The 20,874-nt window shown below is 52.3% G+C and overlaps 1 protein-coding gene across 1 annotated transcript; it reads left to right on the plus strand.

The window, feature by feature from the left end:
* Positions 1-6,759: 6,759 nt before the first annotated feature.
* SCNN1B (sodium channel epithelial 1 subunit beta) lies at positions 6,760-17,627 on the plus strand. The gene is given in 14 exon segments (XM_051632279.1): positions 6,760-6,800; positions 9,431-9,748; positions 10,589-11,012; positions 11,411-11,604; positions 12,417-12,520; positions 12,958-13,121; positions 13,564-13,671; positions 15,064-15,181; positions 15,381-15,456; positions 15,644-15,701; positions 16,001-16,062; positions 16,915-16,990; positions 17,261-17,530; positions 17,532-17,627. Coding segments are annotated over 13 exon segments (2,061 nt in total). The 5' UTR covers positions 6,760-6,800; positions 9,431-9,437.
* The last annotated feature ends 3,247 nt before the right edge of the window (positions 17,628-20,874 follow it).

The raw sequence follows: 20,874 nt of genomic DNA on the forward strand, positions 1-20,874 counted from the left end.
GGTTGCAACACCCCAAGGTATAAACAGGGAAACTCACCCGCCCTCGGGGACACGGACAACATGTCCCTGTGTTTGTCCTCTCTTGTATCATCATCCATACTTGGGCACCTTCCTGTAACACTCCTGCACTGCCCTGTCCCTCCCAGTCCTATGCTCCCATCTCAGTTTCCTTTCCAGGAGGAGCTGGGTGGGAAACGCATCCCCTGGAGGACAAGCCTGTCCACACTGTCAGGCCCACAGGCTCCAGCACTGTGCAGATTTCCACACATGGAGGTGTGCTCTACTCTGCCCTAATGGCATTTTCATCCTGGCAGCCCTGCCATTGGGCACATTCCCATACAGCAGGACACTCAATGCAGAAGGGAACATTTGCCAGCAAAGCCTCTGTGAGGCCAAGTGACACACAACCTAGTGTCACTCCTGACCTGCTGCTGCCTGCCCACCTCAGACTGAACAGCCAGGGTCACCAAACACAAGCCCAGCCCCATTCAGCGTGCTGGTATGGGGTCAACCTCTGTCACTTTCCACTCATGTCCATATGTTTCTAGAGCTGGAAGAACGTATGTGTTCACCTGCCCAGTCCTGGGGCTGATGAGGTCACCGCGCCGCGGCTGCGTGAATCACCCTGTTTCCACAACGCTCCTTCCCGCGGTGCTTCCTCCCCGGGCTTTTAAGACCTTCTCACCCAAGTTTACATAACGAATCCTGAAAGGTACGAGCTGTTCCCCCAGGTAATCACAAAGGGTAATCAGCCCTCACTCTTGATCTTGTTAAAAAGTCATCAGCCACAAAATATTTCACATTTCCTCCAGAAGATGAGAAAGGACCATAAAGCACCAGCCCACAAGGCTCCTCAGGCTGCTCCGTCCTGGCGCCCCTGGCCCGTGCTGGGGCAGTGGCAGCCCTGGGGCCAGAGCCCACTGCAGCCACCACATTCTGAGATGCTGGAGCCATGGTGGGCTAGTAATCATTCCCAGTAAATGTCTAGGGCAGAAAATGCAAAGGAGCACAACTAATACCCTGTCACACCAATTAGCTAAGGAGCAGGTCAGGGAAACCCCCCAGTGACAAAGTGCTGCAGCACGCAGTGTGCCACTGTCCTATGTGGGATCAGCCTGGGAGCCAGCCAAGGCTCATTACCAACGTCATTAATTAGTGCTGAGACTGAAGGGAGCTGTGCCTGAGCTGGGTTTGGCCCCATCCCTCCTGTCCCAGAGCCCACAGCTTGGCTGATGGCATTGGGCAGCATGGTGGTACCCACAGCCTGGTGGTACCCACAGCTCTATGGTAGCCACAGCCTGGTGGTACCCACAGCCCAGCAGCAGCAGCCTCGCACGGACCCAGCTCCTTTCCCACCAGCTCTCAATGTGCAGTGCCAGGCGTGCCGGAGCTGGCCTGGGGTGGGGGGGTGGCTTCCCTCCCCTCTTCCGCTGCTTGTAAAACAAAACCAGCCTCGGTTTTACTGCCTGATCTTTGTAACGCAAACAGAGGTCAGTTAAAAAGGTTTTATACGCAGTGGTTACCGGTGTAGGTTGGCTGGTAAGATGCTCCCTGTCATTTGACTGATTTTTCTGGTCACAACTAACTTACTCGTTTAGTCACAGTGTGTCTCTGAACGTGCGCCCAATAAACTGAGCAATTAAAGTGCTGGATGAGCCTGTTTGCACCCTGCGTGGGAGCGGGCAATGGAGCAGGAGCAGCAGCCCCAGTGCCAGGGCTGCAGCCCCCACCAGCAGCGCGGGGCAAGGAGCAGCGGTGGGGACCGGGGTGAGGGACAGCAACAGGGACCAGCAATGGGGACGGGTGATGGGGACAGGGACGATCCCCCCAGGCAGGAGGCTGCCTGCAAGCCCCAGAGCTGTCGGGCTGGAAGGCGGGCTGCAGACGTGACTAACATTTAGCACGTACATCTCGCGGCTGCTGCTAAACGGCGACTAATTAGCAGGTGCAGGCGGTGCCTGCCTCAGCCGTGGGCAGGGCTGGCCACGCTGTCCTGGCACCCCAGCTGGTGGGGCCATCCAGGGGGAGACCCCCATAGAAGCCAGACAGGGAATGCAGGCCGGCAAACCACAATACCCCTCCTGTTTCAGGGGCCCAAAATCTTTTCCAAATCCCTGTGAAATCCCTGAGCACCAAGGAGTGACCTCGGCTCTGACCGCTGCCACCACAGCTGCACTGGGCTGGGACCCCGCATGGGGACCCCTCCCTCTGTGCCAAAGGGCAAAATTCAGCCAAAAGTAACAGATTTACACAGAACCATCTACGAACGAGTCATATGTTTTTTTCCGGTGACCTAACTCAGTCCTACCAACAGGGCTGTAATTTTGGGGTGATTTCCTCCCTGCAGAGCTGTCCGTGAGTCTCCACACTGGACTCTGGCATGAGCAGCTCTGCTCATCTTTACATACAGACTTAAAAAACAAGACCAGAAACCTTTCAGCCTTCTTTGTATCCACTCAAGTCACCCTTACAATATTCTCCCTTTATCAGATCAATTTATGACTAGTTGATATTTTCAAACCACGACAGATGAGACTGGTGGGGCTCTTTTCTGGACTGATCTGCCCCATGTATCTGGTTTCTCAGCTGTATTTAGCTGCTGTCAGTGGTGCATCACACCAGCACAACACCCTGGCTCCAAACACAATGCCTGAGGAGCAGAAGAGCCTTCCAGGGTGTTTTTTCAGCTGTATTTTTAGCAGGAGGTTTTTGCTTATGAAATAAACTTTCTCATGAAGCAAGCAAGGGAGACAACACAAAGTCAAGCCAAATTCAAGGTCACTTGGCTTCACAGGCTTCACAGCTGATGTTTCAAACCACTGAACAAATGCAGCCTGCTCTATTTCCAGTGTTAGAGCTGCCAGTGCTGCTAAAAGACATTGTTCTCTGGGGCAATAAGTAGTGACAGAAGGGCAATTATTTTGACAGGACAGAGGTTAGAAACTGGGTAAGTCCTGGTACTTCCCATCCAGCCTGTTTGTTCCAGCTTCACTCGGAAACACTGTTTAAACACAATCCTGCATTCCACTTCTGACATGATGGCAGGAGGTACACTTGTGCAATTTAAAAATAAAAATCCCTTTTGTTCCCAAACAGCCAAACACGGGGACATTTGGGAAGGTCTGACCAAGTCCTGATTGAACAAGAACCTGTGATTGCTTTTCCTAGCAAGAGGCAATCGTTACCTTTTACAATGCTTTGTTGCTCTGCTGTGATTTATAGTTCCGAGGAGGTTTATACGAGTTTACTGTTCTGTTGTGAGGAGTTAACATCTCCCACAGTTGCTCAAGATGTCCATACTTTTACCTCTGAACAGGTTTTGTACAGCAGTGTTGGGCTCAGGGATCCCACCGCACAGCACCAGAACGCTGGCCCCAGCCTCAGGAAATGCAGACAATAAATGGGAGCGTGTGTGTTTCCCTGCCCCCCCAGAGGAATAACTATGAGATCAACAGCAATCAGTGTGCAAGACACGTCAGGTTGAGATCAAGTTGTAAAGTGCACAAGTGCATGCTAAGCACCCTGATGGTGGTAGACAGCTGGGCTGCCAGCATGTCAGCCAGGGCTCCCAGCCCTGGCCCAGCCACTTGCCTGCCACCCTCAGCAGCAAACAGATGAGTGGCCTTGTCTTTGCATTTCATTGTCACTTTATGGAAGCAGAGCTCGGTGCTGCTTGCAAGAGATCGTCCCCATTCACACTCATCCTGCCAGGGCCACCGAGACTGAGCTCTGCCCCTTCTATTTAAGCATCAACATCTTCTGTAGCTCGTGCTTGGAAGGCTCGTAGTGTACAAAACACTGCCAGGAAAGCGTGCCCAGCAGCAGGCTTGGGAGTAAACACAGCTGCTGGGGGAGGCCTTTTATAGGAAAAAAATAAATAAATTATAAGACTTTATGGTTCTTTTTTTAAAAGAAGATTGTGTATTTTAAAAACAGATTATAAGATCTTTTTTCAAAAGGGATTACAAAACTGTTTCAAAATACTAGTGCAGTTCACCTGCAGTTATTTAACCCATGTCACAGGCCCATCCCAGGTGATGAGTGGCCCAAGGGAAGCCACAGCAGCCAAGGGATGTCCTGGCACCAAGGACATTTCAAACCAGGCTGAAACACACCATTAATTGCTGCAGGGGTGAGGGCCGTGGCCACAGGGCCTGGTCCTGCACCTTTCAAGTGACCCAAGCACTCCTTCCCCCACCCTTGCCATTCCAGTAGGATTTAAAAAAAACAAAACAAAACAAAACAAAAAAACCACCAAGCCAACAAACAAGGACAGGGACCCATCTTTTAGCGGGGGGTGGAGACACAACTTCCTCAGCATCCTGTGAAGTGTCCAGTGGGTTTGCAGGATCAGGGGGGTAGGAGCCTCAGAAGCGTCTGCAACTCCAGGGAGAAAAGAATATTTTAAGGAAGCCTGGACGAGCCCCGGCTGAACTGGGAGTCAGTGCAGGGAGGGAGGGTTTCGGTGCTCCTTGGTGCAATGAGACGGGGCGGGATGGGGCGGGACGGGGGCGGGGGAGGCGGCGGGGCCGCTCCCGCTCTCACCGGGGAGCGCGGCTGGAGCCGGGCAGGCGGCAGGTACGGGGGTCCCGGGGTGGCCGGGGGGGCAGGGGGAGGGCCAGGGGAGTCGGGGCTGACCGGTCCCTCCGGCCCCGGGTGACCAGCGGAGGGTGGGTTCTCCCGCGGGCATCCTTCGGTGGCCACCCGGGGCCGAAGGGACGGGCGCGGTGGGGCTGGACCTGCGTGACAGAGAAAATGTCAACTTTTAAGTGTTACTACTTTTTTTCTTCCTGCTTCTTGCAGTGGATGATGAGGTTTTAAGGCATAATGTTGTTTATAAAGGGAGAAAAATGAGGAGAGTCCCTTGTTGCCTTTTTTTTTAAATTATTTTTTCTTTTTGGGAGGGGTGGGGAATGAAAAAAACCCATCAGTTTTGCGCTGCTCCGAAGGTGGAGTCATCTGTCCTTTGTGGTGGGAAATGAGCCATTCACCCCAGGCTGCAGAGGATGCTCCCTCCTCGGCCTCCCTGCAGAGGAACCGGGATCAGGGAGGAAGCTGCGCGGGGTTTTGCTGCTCTTGTGTCCCGGGATTCACGGTGGTCATTGCACAAGCAGCGGAGTCAACTCTCAGCAACGTGACCGCGAGGAGCAAAGCTTGTCCTCGTCCGGGGGACCCCAGGGAGGCGCGGGGTTAGGCGGGCAGGGCAGCAGGGACGGAGCAGCCGGGCAGGCGCTCCCGGAGCCTCCGGACTGTAAATACTCCCCGAGCAGACCCGGAGGCGCCTGCGGGGCTCGGGGCGCCCCGCGCGGCGGAGCCGGCGCTGCCCGCGGCGGCCGCGCTCCCCACAGCCCCGCGAAGAGAAGCCTTTGCTGGGCCTCGGGGACCCCAGGCTCAGTCAGGACGGGCTTTCATTGCTCGCTGTCTCCTTACTCCTCCATTTTTTCAATGGCCAACCTGCAGACTTTTGATGGAATAAAATCCTTCCCTCCAACTTGCAAAAATGCCTCTGCAGAGAATAAAAGTCTTCTCCGGGAAAACAAGGTCTTTCCATCACGCTCTGGGGAAGGTGGTGGATGAGCAGCCAGTGATCAAAGAGCAATGACTGCTGTGTGTCCCAGCAGAGAAAGTACTGAGTAATTGCAGTATCAGGCCCGCAGTGTTGGAGCGGTTTTGCAGCCGAGATGCCACCCTGGAGCTCCTAGGAGTGTGCTGAATTTTGCTTATGTCTTTATTTCCTTTAAGTGGCAGTTGCCCCAGGAAAAGCCCAGAGGAGATTCAACACAGTCAACACGGTCATTTCGTAAGGCGGGAGTCTGATCTCACCTGCCAGGTGGAGGAGTTTCAGCAGGATGGTGCTGGGGTGATGAGGGCTGGGCTGGTGGCTGCTGGGCAAGGCGAGGACACCTTCTTGGCAGCACAAAGCACACTTTGGACAGGAGCAGGTGGCTTTTAGGACAGCATCAGTCATCACAAGGATGCACATACTGCCAGGAAAGGGGCACCTGGCACCATGTGCACCCCCTGCAGGGGGCTGGTGGCCCTGAAGTTAGTTCCTGACAGTCAGTTTAGAGGAGACCTGTTTGCTGAGTGCAAAGCACAGCAGTGGGAAGGTAGGGAGGGGGCACCCGTGGGTCCCCAGAGCCCCCTGCAGAGGGGACAGTCAGTTCTTGTCTGCACATTAGAGATGGTTCTTGCAGATGAAGTAGTGTGACAATGAACATGCAAAGGAGACAGAGGAGTGGGGATCCAAACGGGTGTGTGTTCCCCTTCCCCATCTGGGGCCTGGGAAGTAAAGCAGCCAAACAAGAGCTAAAACCAGTGAGGGGCAGCTGGGAGCTGCCAAACATCTGGGCCCTCGAGCTTCACAGGCTGTGTGAGTAATGGGGGCTTTGCGGGCAGCAGCAGGGACAGGTTTTTGTGTCCCTGTCTACTACACACCAGCTGCGGGTCCAGGGAGTCCCCAGCCCTGATCTTGGCTCCTGTCCCACTGCAGCCTCCACTGCCCCCTCCAGAAGGGGCTTAGAAAGAGGGAACATTTGTCTGTGTGCCAGTGGAGTGTACATCTTGTCATCCCTCATCTGTTACTTCTCTGTTTCAGGTACAGCCCTGATGGGGGAGAGCAGGACAGGCTCCATGCTGGCACCAGAACTGGTACCAAGTCCCCTCCCACGAGCTCTGGTGTCCAAGCACTGAGCTCTGTGCCTGGGGCAAGGAGCTCCCAGCTGGGCACCTTGCACAGAGCAGCTTTCCACAAGGAAAGGGAAACTAGCAGCCTGTCTGGAAACATTCTGGAAATAAAGGTAAGGAAAAAAACAACTATTACAATGAGAAAAAGATTGAAAAAAAAGTCATCTAAATGTGGTGATGGGATCCCTGTGCTTCCATGGCAGAGCTGGGGTGCTGCAGGCATCATGCCTGAGGATGTTCTTCCAGTTGTCCCCGTCCCTGTCCCCCCACTGGCAGGTGTCCCACAGGGCCATGGGAAGGAGCAGTGCTTGCACATGACAGGTCCCATAGCTTTGACATTGGGGAAAAATATTCTGAATCAGTTTTAAAAGTATCTAAAAACTAGTTTAATCTCATTTTCCATGGTGTGGCCTGAACCTAACTTAAAAATGTGAAAATGCTGCCCTGCAGCTCAGTGCTTTTACGGTTGGTGAGCTGGAATCACTCTAATCTCTGCTTGAAACTGATCTGGAGCTGCTCTCCCTCTCCTGGAGCAGCATCCTGCCCTTGCTGGTGCTGGCAAGCACCCTGTGCCTCTGCAGGAGCACTTGCAGGTTGGGTGCTTCAGTGGAAATAAATCCAAGGAGGACAATGAGTGCATCAATAACTCCTGCAAAACCATGACCAAAGATAAAGCAGCATCAAAATTGGCCTCTCAGTATCTTTACCTCTCCTCAGTTATGAACGTGGAGCTTTTAGTCCACACGTGCTCCTCGACCTGTAAGTGTGTGTCTGAATGTGCCATCAGGGATAAAAAGCTAACATCCAGCCTCAGGAAACAATACAAAAAGAAATAATAGCCTCTGTCAGCGATGTCAGGTTGATGAGCAGCTGACAAAGATCTGTATGACAAACGGGGACCCCTGGGTGGGGTGCCAGGCTCGGGGAGTGCAGAGCACAGCGACACGCGGCCGGCGCGGTGAGTCTGCCCAGCGCCGGGTCCTGTGTTCTACACTGTAATCTAATCTAAATCTTTTACTGGATTTTTTAAAAGGCGAAAATATTTACTAGCTTGCCTCGCTGGAGTTCAGTGTATTTTGCGGGTGCTGTTGTATAAAGCAGGGCCGGCCCGAGTCGCTGCCTTGGGGCTGGTTTTGCTCGCAGCCAGCAGAGGGCTGGGCTGAACGGCCCCGCGGTTCACGTTGTACCTGGAGCTGCCGTAACTAAGCAGAGGCTCACAGTGCTCCCCCGAGTCCCCCACAGCCCTGCCCAAAAGCCAGAGAGCATCTGGTGCCATGTGAGCTCCTTCTGTGATGAGGCACTGGTGGGTCGCAGCCTCAGGAGGTCTGGGATGTCCAAGTCCCTGGACAAGTGCTCCTTGGAGAACAAAATGCCTCAAATCCTGGAGGAAGCAGCTGGAGCTTCTTCTCTCCAAAGCACTCTCCCATCACCACCTCATGGTGTTGGGCTGGGTCTAACAGCCCCTGCAATAGGGTGTGCAATCAACATCACCCTCTCTGTGCATTACAGAGTGAGACATCATAAAGTCTATTGGTTTTGTACTTTCATCAAACTATATTCTACTCAAGAGATTTTGCAGATCTGGCCAATAAGTCAAGGAATCAGTATTACCTTTTTTTTCTTCTGGAACAATAGGAAGGAGGCAGTTTTTCCTGCTCCCCGAGAGGCCTGTGCACCCTCCAGCTTCCTTTGATATTCTATCTACAAATAACTTCATGTTAATCTAGTTTCTGCACTGCTGAGTATTGCTCATTACTGAAATATTGCTGTATTATTTCAGCACTCTTTCCTCTAGGATGCTGAGTTATACGCAGCATTAATCTTTAATTCTGTTCTCCCACAGTTTAAATCTGAAAAATGTTCTAAGCAGCTGACTTGGGTTTGTGTTGAAATCCTGCCTGGGGATATTAAGATTTAGTAACACAAGTTCTCACCTTAAAATAGCAGCACAAAATGTTCTATTTACTCACAATATGAATGTAAAATATGCAGCATCCCTCACATGAGCAGTGGAAACATACTGATAGTATCTGAAAGACAAAGGAATCTGGTGGGAAACCCCAAGGGTTGTCCTTCCTCTGGCGGGCAGCAGCACTGCACGGTGTTCCTGCTCCTGGGAAAGGGGCTGCCTGTTCCAGATCCTCACCTCCTGCCCCTCCAACAGGCTGGTGCACTGTCATGCTCCTTGTTTTTAAGAAAACCTGCTTTAAGCCCCCGCACTGCTTGAACAGTAGACACTGTCAGCTGGAACCCTGCCTGGCAGCAGCTCGTGTGTGTACTGCTTGGTCCATCTAGTGTTGGCAAAGGTTTCAGCTGAGCCTGTTTGCACACCTAAGACCGAGGTCCTAAAAAGTTGCCTGGTCAGTTATTGCACCATCCACAGGTCTGGGGCCAGTGCCTGGGTCCCATGGGCACAGCCGAGTCCAGCAGGTCTGGGGCACTTCACCTTGTGCGGCCAGAAGGGACCCCAGGAGGGATGTGACAAAAACAGTCACCACTTTTGGAAGCACAAAGCACAAACCTCCCTGTTGGGCCTGCTCTGAAGCTGAGAGGCTTCAGGGTTGGATGAGATGACCTTTAAACTCTTCTCTGATTCTGTTGTTTGGCTGCCCTGCAGAACATCCGCAGTCGTGCCACCACATAGCTCCCCAGTACTTCTCTGCCAGCAGTACGAGCACAGTTGGGGCAGCACAAACCCTCCCTCCCAGCAGAGCTGTTCTGATGCCTTTCCTCCCCCCTGCAGACCCAGGATGAACCTGAGGAAGTACCTCATCCGGGCGCTGCACCGCCTGCAGAAGGGCCCTGGCTACACCTACAAGGAGCTGCTGGTCTGGTACTGTGACAACACCAACACCCACGGCCCGAAGCGCATCATCAAAGAGGGGCCGAAGAAGAAACTGATCTGGTTCTTCCTAACGCTGCTCTTCGCGTCGCTGGTCTTCTGGCAGTGGGGCATCCTCATCAACACCTACCTCTCCTATAACGTCACCTCCTCTCTCTCCATTGGCTTTAAGACCATGAAGTTCCCAGCAGTCACAGTCTGCAACGCCAACCCCTTCAAGTAAGTTTCCCTTTGCCTGATGTACCCCGTGGTGCACCAAGGCCTCGGCTCTGTGCCCAGCCTAAGGTGCTGCAGGTCGTTCCCACCTCAGTGCCACGTTAGGAGCATGGATGGAAATGATCCCTTGACTCACCAAGTGGCACAAAAAACCCAAGGAGAACCACACAAAAGGGAATGGCTCAGGTCCGGGGGGGGTGCATGGACCTCGGTGTCCTCACGGATCAGTTAATCTAACGACAGGGGTTGCCTCCCTGCAAACTTTCTCAGGGAAAACATGAAGTTCAACTAATTTGTCACAACTAGAATTGGTCTCCTGATCTTTCCCACAATCCCTTCCTCTCCATGAAGGCCCCACTTATAGCTCACATTCCCAGCAGTAAGAGCTGGTCAAACAGCAGCATCAGCTGGAGCTGCAGTGACACCACTCCATCCTTATTTCAAAGCAGTTCCAAGTTGGGTTTGGTAGAGTTGTTTTAAATTTCTATCCATGCAATAGTGTAGCCCAAGGCCAGATGCTCTCAACTGATACACAGGAGTGATTTTGAGGTTGTTTTTCTCTGCTGGTTAGAGATGTTTTGTGTAACTCTAGTGAGTTACGGAAGCCCAGCCAGTTTGGTTCTGCACTGGCAGGTTCACCACCACAGGGTGTGTTTATCCTCCCAGGCTGCTGGGATGCCCGTGTCCCAGCTGGCTGGGCCTGCACAGAGGTTCCCATCCTCCAGTAAATTTTCAGCCAACGATCCAAGGTCCCCAGGAAGATCAAAGCCTGTGGAGCTGCAGACAAGCTGCTCCATGTCCCCACATCTTCACAGCACCTGGCAACTGCTCCTTGTCCTGCAGATACTCAGAGGTGAAGCATCTGCTGAAAGAGCTGGACAGGCTGATCGAAGCAGCACTGGAGAGGATCCTGCAGCCCACGCCAGGGAACAGCAGTGAGAAGAGCTCAACCCCACCACTCGATCTGGAGCTCTGGCACCAGATACCCCTGGTCCTCATTGATGAGCACGACAAAGACAACCCCGTCATCCTGGACATCTTTGAGAGCAACCAGGCTGCTAACCAAACCTCCATGGGCAATCAGACCTCCATGAGCAATGAAACAGCTGGTGGAAACCAAACTGCTGTGGGCAACCAGACTTCCATGGGCAATGAAACAGCTGATGGTAACCAAACTGCTGTGGGCAACCAGACCTCCATGGGCAATGAAACAGCCCCAGGCAACATCATGTCAGAAGAAAAGAAGTACAAGTTGGCAGTGAAGCTGGTGAGTGAGGTCCCAGGAGAGGCAGCGGGGAGGGATGAGGCCGGGGCACCAGGCAGGGAGGCTGCAGCCTGGAGATCCCAGTCTGCTCCCACCAGCTGCCCCCAGCCACTCTGCCTCGGGGCTCTGGTTCCCTCAGTTCAGGGCATGCAGTCCATGGGCACTTTCCAAGTGTTATTCCGAGGCTCCAGGGCTGGTTGCTTGTGCTTTTGAGGAAAGCAACATAGAAATATTTTAAGATATTTGTAAAATTTCAGAAGGAGCCTGATCCCCTGCAGGGTACACAGCCAGACACCTGGCTGGAGCTGCTGGAACTCCACACGTGGGGCCTGTAGCAGGATGATACCCTCCATATACACAGGGTCAATATGCACAGGGTCACACCTGCTCTCTGTCCCCAGTGCAGCCACCAGGGCTCCGACAACTGCACCTACAGGAACTTCACCAGCGCGGCGCAGGCGGTGACCGAGTGGTACATCCTGCAGTCCACCAGCATCCTCTCCAAAGTCCCTCTGCAGGAGAGGATCAGGATGGGCTACCAGGCTGAGGACATGATCCTGGCATGTCTCTATGGGGCTGAACCCTGCAACTACAAGTAGGTGGTGACCGAGCTCCCTGCCCTGTTCTGTTATGCCAGGAAGGGCACAGGGCACTAAAGACATGCCAGCCTTTTTGTTTTCAGTTAATAAAGAGATTTCTGCAGATCCTTAACTCTAATGTTTCCCAGAGGGGTTCTGGATGTGATCCTGGCTGCAACAGGTTATTCTGGGACAGAGAGGGGTTGAGCTTTAGTTCTGGATGGGCCGTATTGCTCATGATGTATGGAGACTTAACAGCACCCATGGGACCTTCCCAGGGTGTGCAGTGATAACCAGGTGCTGAGGCAGCAGTGCAGCCCCCAACCACAGCCCCCCTCCTTTTACATAAGGCATGAGAAATGCATTTTAGCTGTAATTGTTTCTCATTAACACCAAATTTCTTTCATTTTTGAGAACTGTGAGTGTGCTGCAGCAGCCTGGCTGCAAGGAGTTCTGCCCCTTCTGCCAAGGGGGCAACAAGAGTAATTACCCAAGAATGAGCTGTAACACCAGCCAAAGCTGTCACCATAGCTCAGATCAAGCAATGATTTCTCTCATCTGTGTGACAGATCACTCCTTTCCATGCCCACAAAGCATTATCCCTGGTGGTTGGGTCTCCATTCACACCAGTTCCTCACTTTGCTGGGTTTTTCAACAGCAAATTGATCAAAATTGTATCAGCTGAAATTTCTATCCAGACATTCAACAAATGGAGCAGTTCAAAGTGAACCTGGATGCAGCTGCCAAGCACTGGCACCACCAGATGTATTATTTTATAACCCATTAGTCCCCCCTGAGAGTCACAGTCTTATGTGCTTGATTCTTCCAGGAATTTCACCCAAATCTATCACCCAGACCATGGTAACTGCTACATCTTTAACTGGGGCATGGATGAAGAGGCTTTGAATTCTTCCAACCCCGGAGCTGAGTTTGGTAAGAGTGAGCCCTGCTCAGAGGAAGAGGCTGAGGGAGCAGCAGTGCTGCCAGTCCCCCTGCCTTGGCCACCTCTGTCACATGTACCAGGGTTATGAACTCTGTGTCTCTGGAGATCTACAGCAGGGAGGAATGGTTTTCCAGAAGGGGATAAGCCCAGAAAGGGAAACGTGCCACATAGGAACAAGCAGCGTGACTACAGATGTTACACGCAGCTGCAGTGCAACATCTGGGCAGCCACGGCAATGGCTGGATGTTCCCATCTGGTGCCTTCACCATGGTGGTACAGATACACCTAAGGCTGCTGGGACAGCCAGACCTGGCCCTTCCCCAGGGAACAGAGGCTTCTGTGCACAGCCACCAGAAAACTCACTCAGTGTTTTTTCCAAAGCCTCACATTTTGATGCAATTCTTGATCTCGGTGTCTGGTGTCCCAGGGCTGAAGTTAATCCTGGACATCAGCCAGCAAGACTACATCCCTTACCTGTCCTCAGCTGCCGGGGCCCGGCTCATGCTGCACCAGCAGAAGAGCTTCCCCTTCCTCAAGGATCAGGGCATCTACGCCATGGCCGGGACAGAAACCTCCATCGGAGTGCTGGTGGTATGTGTGGCATTCCTCTAGAGCAGATTGTCTGAGCATAATGTTATCTGATGGGACTGCAACCAAGTCTGTTTTAAGTCTTGGCTGAACTGGCTCAAACCAAAAGAGTCAAGCTACACTCTGGCTGTGGCCCGAACCATTTATGGAGGATTTTATGTAACTGTCCTGGCAAAGCGCTTTACTGAAGCCAAAATACTGAGCTCAGGTTATTGTTCCCTCTTCCTTCAGCATGTCAGGGGGTGCCTTGCTAAAACATGCTGCCCTGAACACCCTCCCCTGCCTCCACCCACCCAGGGCAACGCAGCGCCTCTTCCAGCTCTGCCAGGCTTTGGGGTCTTTTCAAAGCCACCAAGGAACAGAGAAGTTAGTCTCAATAAGTAGGCACTGGGGACCTGGGGAGGAGCAAGGACTCCTGCAGTTTGGTGTTCCCCTCTTCTTCCAGGATGAACTGGAGCGGATGGGTTACCCATACAGTGACTGCACCATGAATGGCTCCGACGTCCCCGTTAAAAACCTCTACAGCCAGTACAACACTTCCTATTCCATACAGGTAAAACATGTTTTTGAATCAAACAAGGCTGTTTAGGAAAAATCATGAGAGCAGTTAAAATCCTTGACCATCCTGCAGGATGACTGGCACATCAGCAGTGCTTAAGCAGAAGGCACAAGCTGAACATGGGAACCTTCTTCTCTGGTAATAACCAGCACTCCAGTCTGAACATCCTGTAGCCCCAGGTTCGGAAATGATCCCAGTGGATCTATTGGAAATGGCTCTGACATTTCGTGCAGGAGCAAGACTTAATGATGCAGGTATTAAAACCTGCATCAAAAGATAAGGAACATGGCTCCAGGAGTGATTCCTCTCTTGAACACTTTGACTCTTTAATCCTCTTCTCTTTAAGGGAATTCAGTCATTCTTCACCCTCAGAATGCCTCCTTGATTTCTGTAGGACATGAAGACAGACCTTGCCTTTCCTTCACTCTTCAATTGGGATGAGCAAGTTGAGCGCTTGTAAACCTTCAATCTGCAGAAAAATATAGTGTAAAAATTAAGCACTGGTTAATCTGTAACAGGCTATTACATACAGGAGAAGCACTTCTGGAGGGTGAGATCTGGCAATAAAGAAAACATCAAAACTGTTTGGGGGGTTATTTACAAAAGCCTGAAGAATACACCTGGAGGAGTGGGAGGGCTTTGGTCTGCAGGGGTTTTGATATTTCTGCCTTTCTATAATTGTAACAATTGGACCACTCCCCCGTACACTTCAGGGTGCTTGTATAATGTTTAAGCAAATACTTAACATTATTGCATTATTACTTTTAAGTTGCTAAATGCTGACGGGGGTTCTATGTCCACGTAACTGACGTTACTTCAGAGACCTCTCAGCAAAATCAGACTTTTCCATCACCCTGATTACAGTGAACTCTTTCAGTGTCTTGTGTCCCACAGAAAATCTCTGGTTGTTCTACCTAGCTGGAGCTGTTAAATTTAATTATCTGTTCATAGACTTTGTTACTGCTTTGTGCACTGTTTCATCCAGAATCCCACTCCAATCTCGGGTGATTAACTTCATGCCTCACTGAGCTAATGGCAGCACTGCAGCCCGGCTCGCTGCTGCTGGAGCTGTGCTGCAGCCCTTCCAGGGAGAGCAGCAGATGCACAGATAAGATAATTCAGATTTCTAAAACCTGCTCTTTGTGTTGAAGTATTTTTAGAGTCCTGGCTTTAAAGTGGAAACCAGACCCGTGTCAGTGTGTCCTGTAAAGCCTGGAGACAACAGCAGAGTCCGTGGGTGTAGTGGAACATTTTTAATCCTTTTTGGAAACTCTGTATGACTCCTGTGAAGCCCTGAATTGTGGGCAGTCCTGGCCAGGGCAGGGTCCAGCAGGGAGGCAGGTGAGAGCTCAGCCTCTCTGAGCAGCTCCTCTTCCCTTTCCTCAGGCTTGCCTGCGCTCCTGTTTCCAAAACCACATGACTGAGACCTGTGGATGTGGTCATTACATGTTTCCTTTACCTGAAGGGGTCAATTACTGCAATAATGAAGACAACCCAGGCTGGGGTAAGCACACAGATGGAGCAAATGGCACAGAAGAGTTTAGAGACAAACTCTCTGATCCTTCGCTGAGTTTCTCAAGAAGACAGCAAACTTGTGCAGCAGGCTCAGGCTGAAATACTTATTGTATTAAATGAAATTGATAACCACCCAGTACATGGGGTCTTCATCTAACAGATGCTTTGGTTTTGTTTTCACCAAACAGCCTATTGCTACTCATCACTGAGATCCAGTATAAGACACAGACAGATTTGCATTGATTCCTGTAAGGAAACATGCAAGTAAGTACCCAGGCCCCTTGTGCAGCTGGAAAGGTGGGGGGGACCCTGCATCCCGTCCCCCATCAGTTCTGACCTCCCAAAATGGCAGCAAATCCTGAGGGGCTGCTGGTCTTCATGAGAACTGAAGTTCCAGTGACTTCAGAAGAGGGGAAACATTTGTACCCATGTTCTCCTTTCCTCTCTCCAGTGACACACAGTACAAGATGACCATCTCCATGGCAGACTGGCCATCAGAAGCTTCGGAGGTAGCACCAATTCCTTGTTTTGAAACATTCATTAATAATTACCTGCTCTTAGCCACATGAATCACTCAGTATTTTCAGAGCTAATGTCCAGGTAGCAAGTGCCTCTTTGCTAAATTACACATTTTCAATGTGCAAACAAACACTAGTGCCAGGGCATGGGACAGGAGGGGGGACTCCCCCATGGCAACACCTCCTCCCTGGGTCCTGAACCAGGTCCTGCAGCTCTCTTGGGTTCCTGCACTAGCAGGCACCCAGAGAGGATGCTTCTGCTCTGTTCTGAATATATGTTGTTTTCCTAGGACTGGATTTTCCATATTCTGTCTTATGAAAGGGATATGTCAGCAAATGTGACTTTGGACAGGTAAGTAAAAGGAACAACCACTTTATCTTCTCTGTTGAGCCTGTTAACATCAGATTAACATGAACCTTGGCGATGGGCCAGAGCACATGTGTGCTAATGCAGAAGGACAGCAAGATTTGGTGCATGTTTGCCTGGAAGATACATAAAGCAAATCTGAAACTCTCTTTGTGCATCTCCTCTGCTTTCCATAGTGACAAACTGGGTCACACAAACTCAAACGTCCAGTTCAGTTACAATGACATTAACTGCAACACCTCCAATCAGTCACTGCTGCAGGTTCTGAAGCTCTGAGCCCCCAGGGTCCAGCTCCTGATTGGAACGTTGGTCCCTTCACACTCTGAATCTGCCAACAGCAGCAGCACAGGGGAATGCACCAAAATGGGGGTAACGTGTGAGTTACCCTTGGAGAACCTAAACACTGAATTAGGGGTAAAAGAAGAGGTTTTTTTCCCCCAAGGGAAACGAAGAATCCAGAGAAGCATGACAAGTTTTTGCAGGTATTGTAACACAGTGGGTCTTGTGGCAGCTGCTCTGTGGGGCAATGGGAACAGGAGCAGGACACCAGAGGGGTGACAGCCCCTCCACACCAGCCAGGGCCACTGGGAAGAACAACACAAATGGCCCCAAAGAGGCTTCCAGCTGCTCTAGTGCATCTTCAGGAGAAAGTGGAGAACAGTGTCTCCTCCCTGTGCAGCCAGGGACACGTTTTACCTTCTCCCACAGGCCCAGCCGAGGTTTCAGTGGCCACTGTGAACCCCTTGGCCGGGCTGTGCAGCCCCCTGGGCAGGGAGGAGTGGAGGGCAGGATGGCCACAGCCTGGCTCTGCACTGAGCTGCTGTTTCTCCCTTGCAGAAACGGGATCATCAAGCTGAACATTTACTTCCAGGAGTACAACTACCGCACCATCTCAGAGTCTGCTGCCACCACAGTGAGTGCCCATCCCTGCCTCCTGCCCGCAGCCGCAACGCGCAGCGGGCGCTCGCCAAAACGAGCCACCCAGACACACAGGCAGGGCTCAGCTCCTCGGGGCTGATCAGCCATGGCTGAGGTGCCTCTCACCTGGCTGCCAGCTCCCTTGGTGCTGCTGCTGCTGCCTCCCATGGCCAGCAGGGCGCAGGGACAAGGGCCATCAGCAGCGCATGGTGGTTGGTGGGGGCTGACCAGGGTCCAATGCCTCTGCTCACTCTTCTCCCTGCAGATCGTTTGGCTGCTGTCAAGCCTGGGGGGCCAGTTTGGGTTCTGGATGGGTGGCTCAGTGCTGTGCCTCATCGAGTTTGGGGAAATCATCATCGACTCGCTGTGGATCACCATCATTAACGTCATCAGCTGGTGCAAAGGCCTGAAGCAGAAGCGGGCGCAGGCGCGGTATCCCGACGCACCCCCGACAGTGTCGGAGCTGGTGGAGGCTCACACCAACCTGGGCTTCCAGCACGAGGACACAGGGACCCTCCCCAGGGAGGAGGCGCTGCCCCCCCGAGCCCGGCACCCCCCCGCCCAACTACGACTCCCTGCGTGTCCAGCCCCTCGACATCCTCAGTCCCGACAGCGACGCAGACCCCGAGTGAGCAGCACAGCCCCCACCACGGCACAGCCCTGGGCCAGCTGCCACTGCTGAGCCATCTTCTGCTCTCCATCACAACCAAGAAGGAACTAAAAAGCCCTGGCTGTGCTCCCCCCCACTTTAACGTGCTCACTGTGAAGATGCTCTAATAAACCCTGTAACTAAGCTCATAGAGTCAGCATCAGGCTCTGCCTTTCTATAGAGACCTTGTATAAACACTGTTGCTGTATCATCACCAGTCACCGCTCCTTTGCAACAGGTTTTGCTCACACGTGGGTGGGAAGCACTTCTGCGTGAGGGAAGATGGGTCGGGGCAGCTGTGCACCAGCAAGGAGCAGGGCCATGGCTGGCCAGCAGGACACACGCTACCGCTGACTTCTGAGGTTGCAGCATTTCCACACCTAAATTGCTGCAAAGGAAACAAAAAGAAATAAACCCATCCATTTGCTGCCAGAGCCCGCACGGCTGCTCGTGCTTGCTGCTCAGGGCTTGCTAGTGCTCACACCGCGGTGGGCATGGCTGCCAGACACTCCAGCCTCCGCAAAGACTTGGGAGCAGAGAGGAAGTGCCAGGCTGTCTCACAGCACTGCTTGGAAAGAAACTCATTAACTTAAAAGTTGCCTTTAAGTTCCCCGCAGGCAGCAGGTGCAGGTCAGCGCTGGCAGGAGAGGGATGGCTGTGGCTTGCACGAAGGGCAGGTGCTGTGATCGCCCAAGCGTGCGTGTGGCCCCGGGGGTTTGGTGGTCCCTGGAGGGGCAGGCTCAGCGATGCAGTGAGCTCACCTGGCCTCCAGCTTTCCCAGGAGCCCATCACAACCGACCAGGACCTGCTTCGCTGAAGTACTTCTGCAAACCTTTAAGAGGAAACAGGACCGTGTGGTTAAGTCATGCGACCAGAACACCAGGTTCTGGGCAGGGCGCCCAGCGCGGGGCAGCTGCAGCCAGGGGGGTTCATGCTCCTTCTGCACCTCCAGCTCCCCAAGTACACGGGGCTCAGGTGAGGAGCGGAGGGTGCCCAGTGTCCTTCCATCTCCCCTCGGTGGGGAAAGCAGTGTGTCCAGCTGCTGATGACCACCAGAACAGGACCGAGGAACCAGGGGCCATCAACCGAGGCGCTGCTGGCAGCGCTGACACTGCCCCACGCTGGGGAGCACCCGAGTTCAGAACTCACTGAAATAGTCAAACCCTCAGTTCCTGCTGTGTTGCTGCTCTAACATCGCTGCAGCAGCTACCAAGGCAATAATGCACGGAGTATCTGCAGCCTTCATTTAAAAAGTATTGATTAACGAATTTTTAAAATGTTGTGATTAGCTGCAAAAGTGATGGCAACTTAAAGTTTTCATTTTCTATTACTTCTGATATCTGAATTTTACAGACAACTTCCAATTTCACTTGGTGATCATAAGAACAAGAAGCTTAACTACTTTTAAAAAATTAAATCCAGATGCTTATATAATTTTAAACAATGAAATAGTTTTGGAAATTTCATTCTCAGCCCATTTGCTTTTTCTGCTGTTGAGAAATAGGGGTGAGGGTCAGGAGCTTGGTGTGTGCCCGTGGCGTGCTCCTTCACATCCTCCAGGGTTTCAGCCTGGTGACTGGAGTGCCACCTCCCCTCCCTCAACGTGTGCAGGACACCACACCCTAGAGCAGATTTGGAGACCTTGCAGAGGTTTCACTGTCGCTTCTTACCCAGTTCCTCAACAACCCACAGAGCCGAGTCTTTGATTCCAATAGTGTCCAGAATCCACACACTGGGAAAACCCTGCACCTGGAGCATGTGCCAAGCAGCCCTTCCTCTGGTTCTCCCTCCTGGCAGCCCTGCTGCTCAGGGACCTCCTGAGCTGGAGCCCGTGTTTGTTTTAGCTGCCACAGCTTGAAAGTCAGGAGATAAGGAGGTTGTTTAGAAACTGACGCTTTGCCACTTGGCAGAACAGTTTCATTTGCAGAACTTCCTACTCCATCCGCTGGAAACAACTCATGCTTTACAGGCTTTCTAGCATCTGGAATCAATTCCTCCAGAAGTTTTGCCACAGAAACAACAAATTATTATCTTTTAACCATTAAGCAAACAACAGACCTGTTATCCTACAGTGGGAGGAGGCGATGACACCTTCGTCCTTCAGCACCAGATCCCTTAGGAACTGAACAGTGAAGCAAGGACCCCACACATGGATTCATCCATCTCCACTGGCCTTCCCAGGCTGGCAAGCAACCTGTACCCACCTCTGATCTTGGTTGGAATGAGGGTGAAAAAACTGGGGCAGTTTACAGACACCTGCAGCCAAAGAATACCTGAATTAAATTACATGAGGAATAACAATCCTGATTCAGGGAGAATCTTCCTAACAAGCCCAAGGCTGCCCCCAGCCCCTCATCCGTCAGCCAGGTCTCATTTGCAGGAGTGCAGGACCAGCAGCCCCTAAACATACTGCTCTGTGGTGAAACCACCCAACCCTGGGCACAGACAGAGCTCTTCAAGCTTGTAAATCCAACTGGAGCAGGGATGGGGCAGATGGAAGGCAGTCTGGATGCTTGTAAAAACAGGAATCCAGCTCTTGCAAGTTGTCCTGGGCTCTTCCTGCCTGACTCCTCACTCCCCCTCTCCCTGCAGGGATGGTTCCCTCCCTGAGCACCCAAAACCTGTGGTACAGGCACCCTAACCAAATGGGAGAGACCCCCTGAAGTGACAGTGCTTCATCCCACATGGCAGCTGAGTCGGAAACAAGCACAGACACCCTCCTGGTTCGGAGCTTGTTGTACACACGGAAGCCAGTTCTGATCACAACAAGGATCAGACACCCCAGGGTGGGCACACAGAGCTGTAACAAAGGGGAATGGCAGCAGCAGGTCCAGGGTGAGAGCTGGCAGGGCTGACCCACCCAGCCCCTCACACCTTCAGCCCATCCAGTGCCTGCCCCAGGCTGCTCACCCTCTGAAACACACAAGCAGCAGGCAAAGAACAGCCTCGAAAATCCTCAGCTTCTAGTGACAAGGCAGAATGATGGGAGAGGCACAGTGAGATTCACCCATCTCGCACCAAAGGTAAATGGGAACAGCATGTTCTCTGACAGGACACAGACAGTTTACTATTCCAGTTACTGCTGGTTTATAGAGGGCGTCTGACAACTAATAAAAAGGTGGAAAGTGTCTCAGGTACTTGACTTCAGCTCTCTACCAGCTTGGCTCTCTCCCCCAAATAGGTTGATTGCAGATAAACCTGCATGTGCCAAGGGGCTGTTTTTTCACTGC

Source organism: Apus apus, chromosome 14, assembly GCF_020740795.1.
Source record: "Apus apus isolate bApuApu2 chromosome 14, bApuApu2.pri.cur, whole genome shotgun sequence".
Lineage (NCBI taxonomy): Eukaryota > Metazoa > Chordata > Aves > Apodiformes > Apodidae > Apus > Apus apus.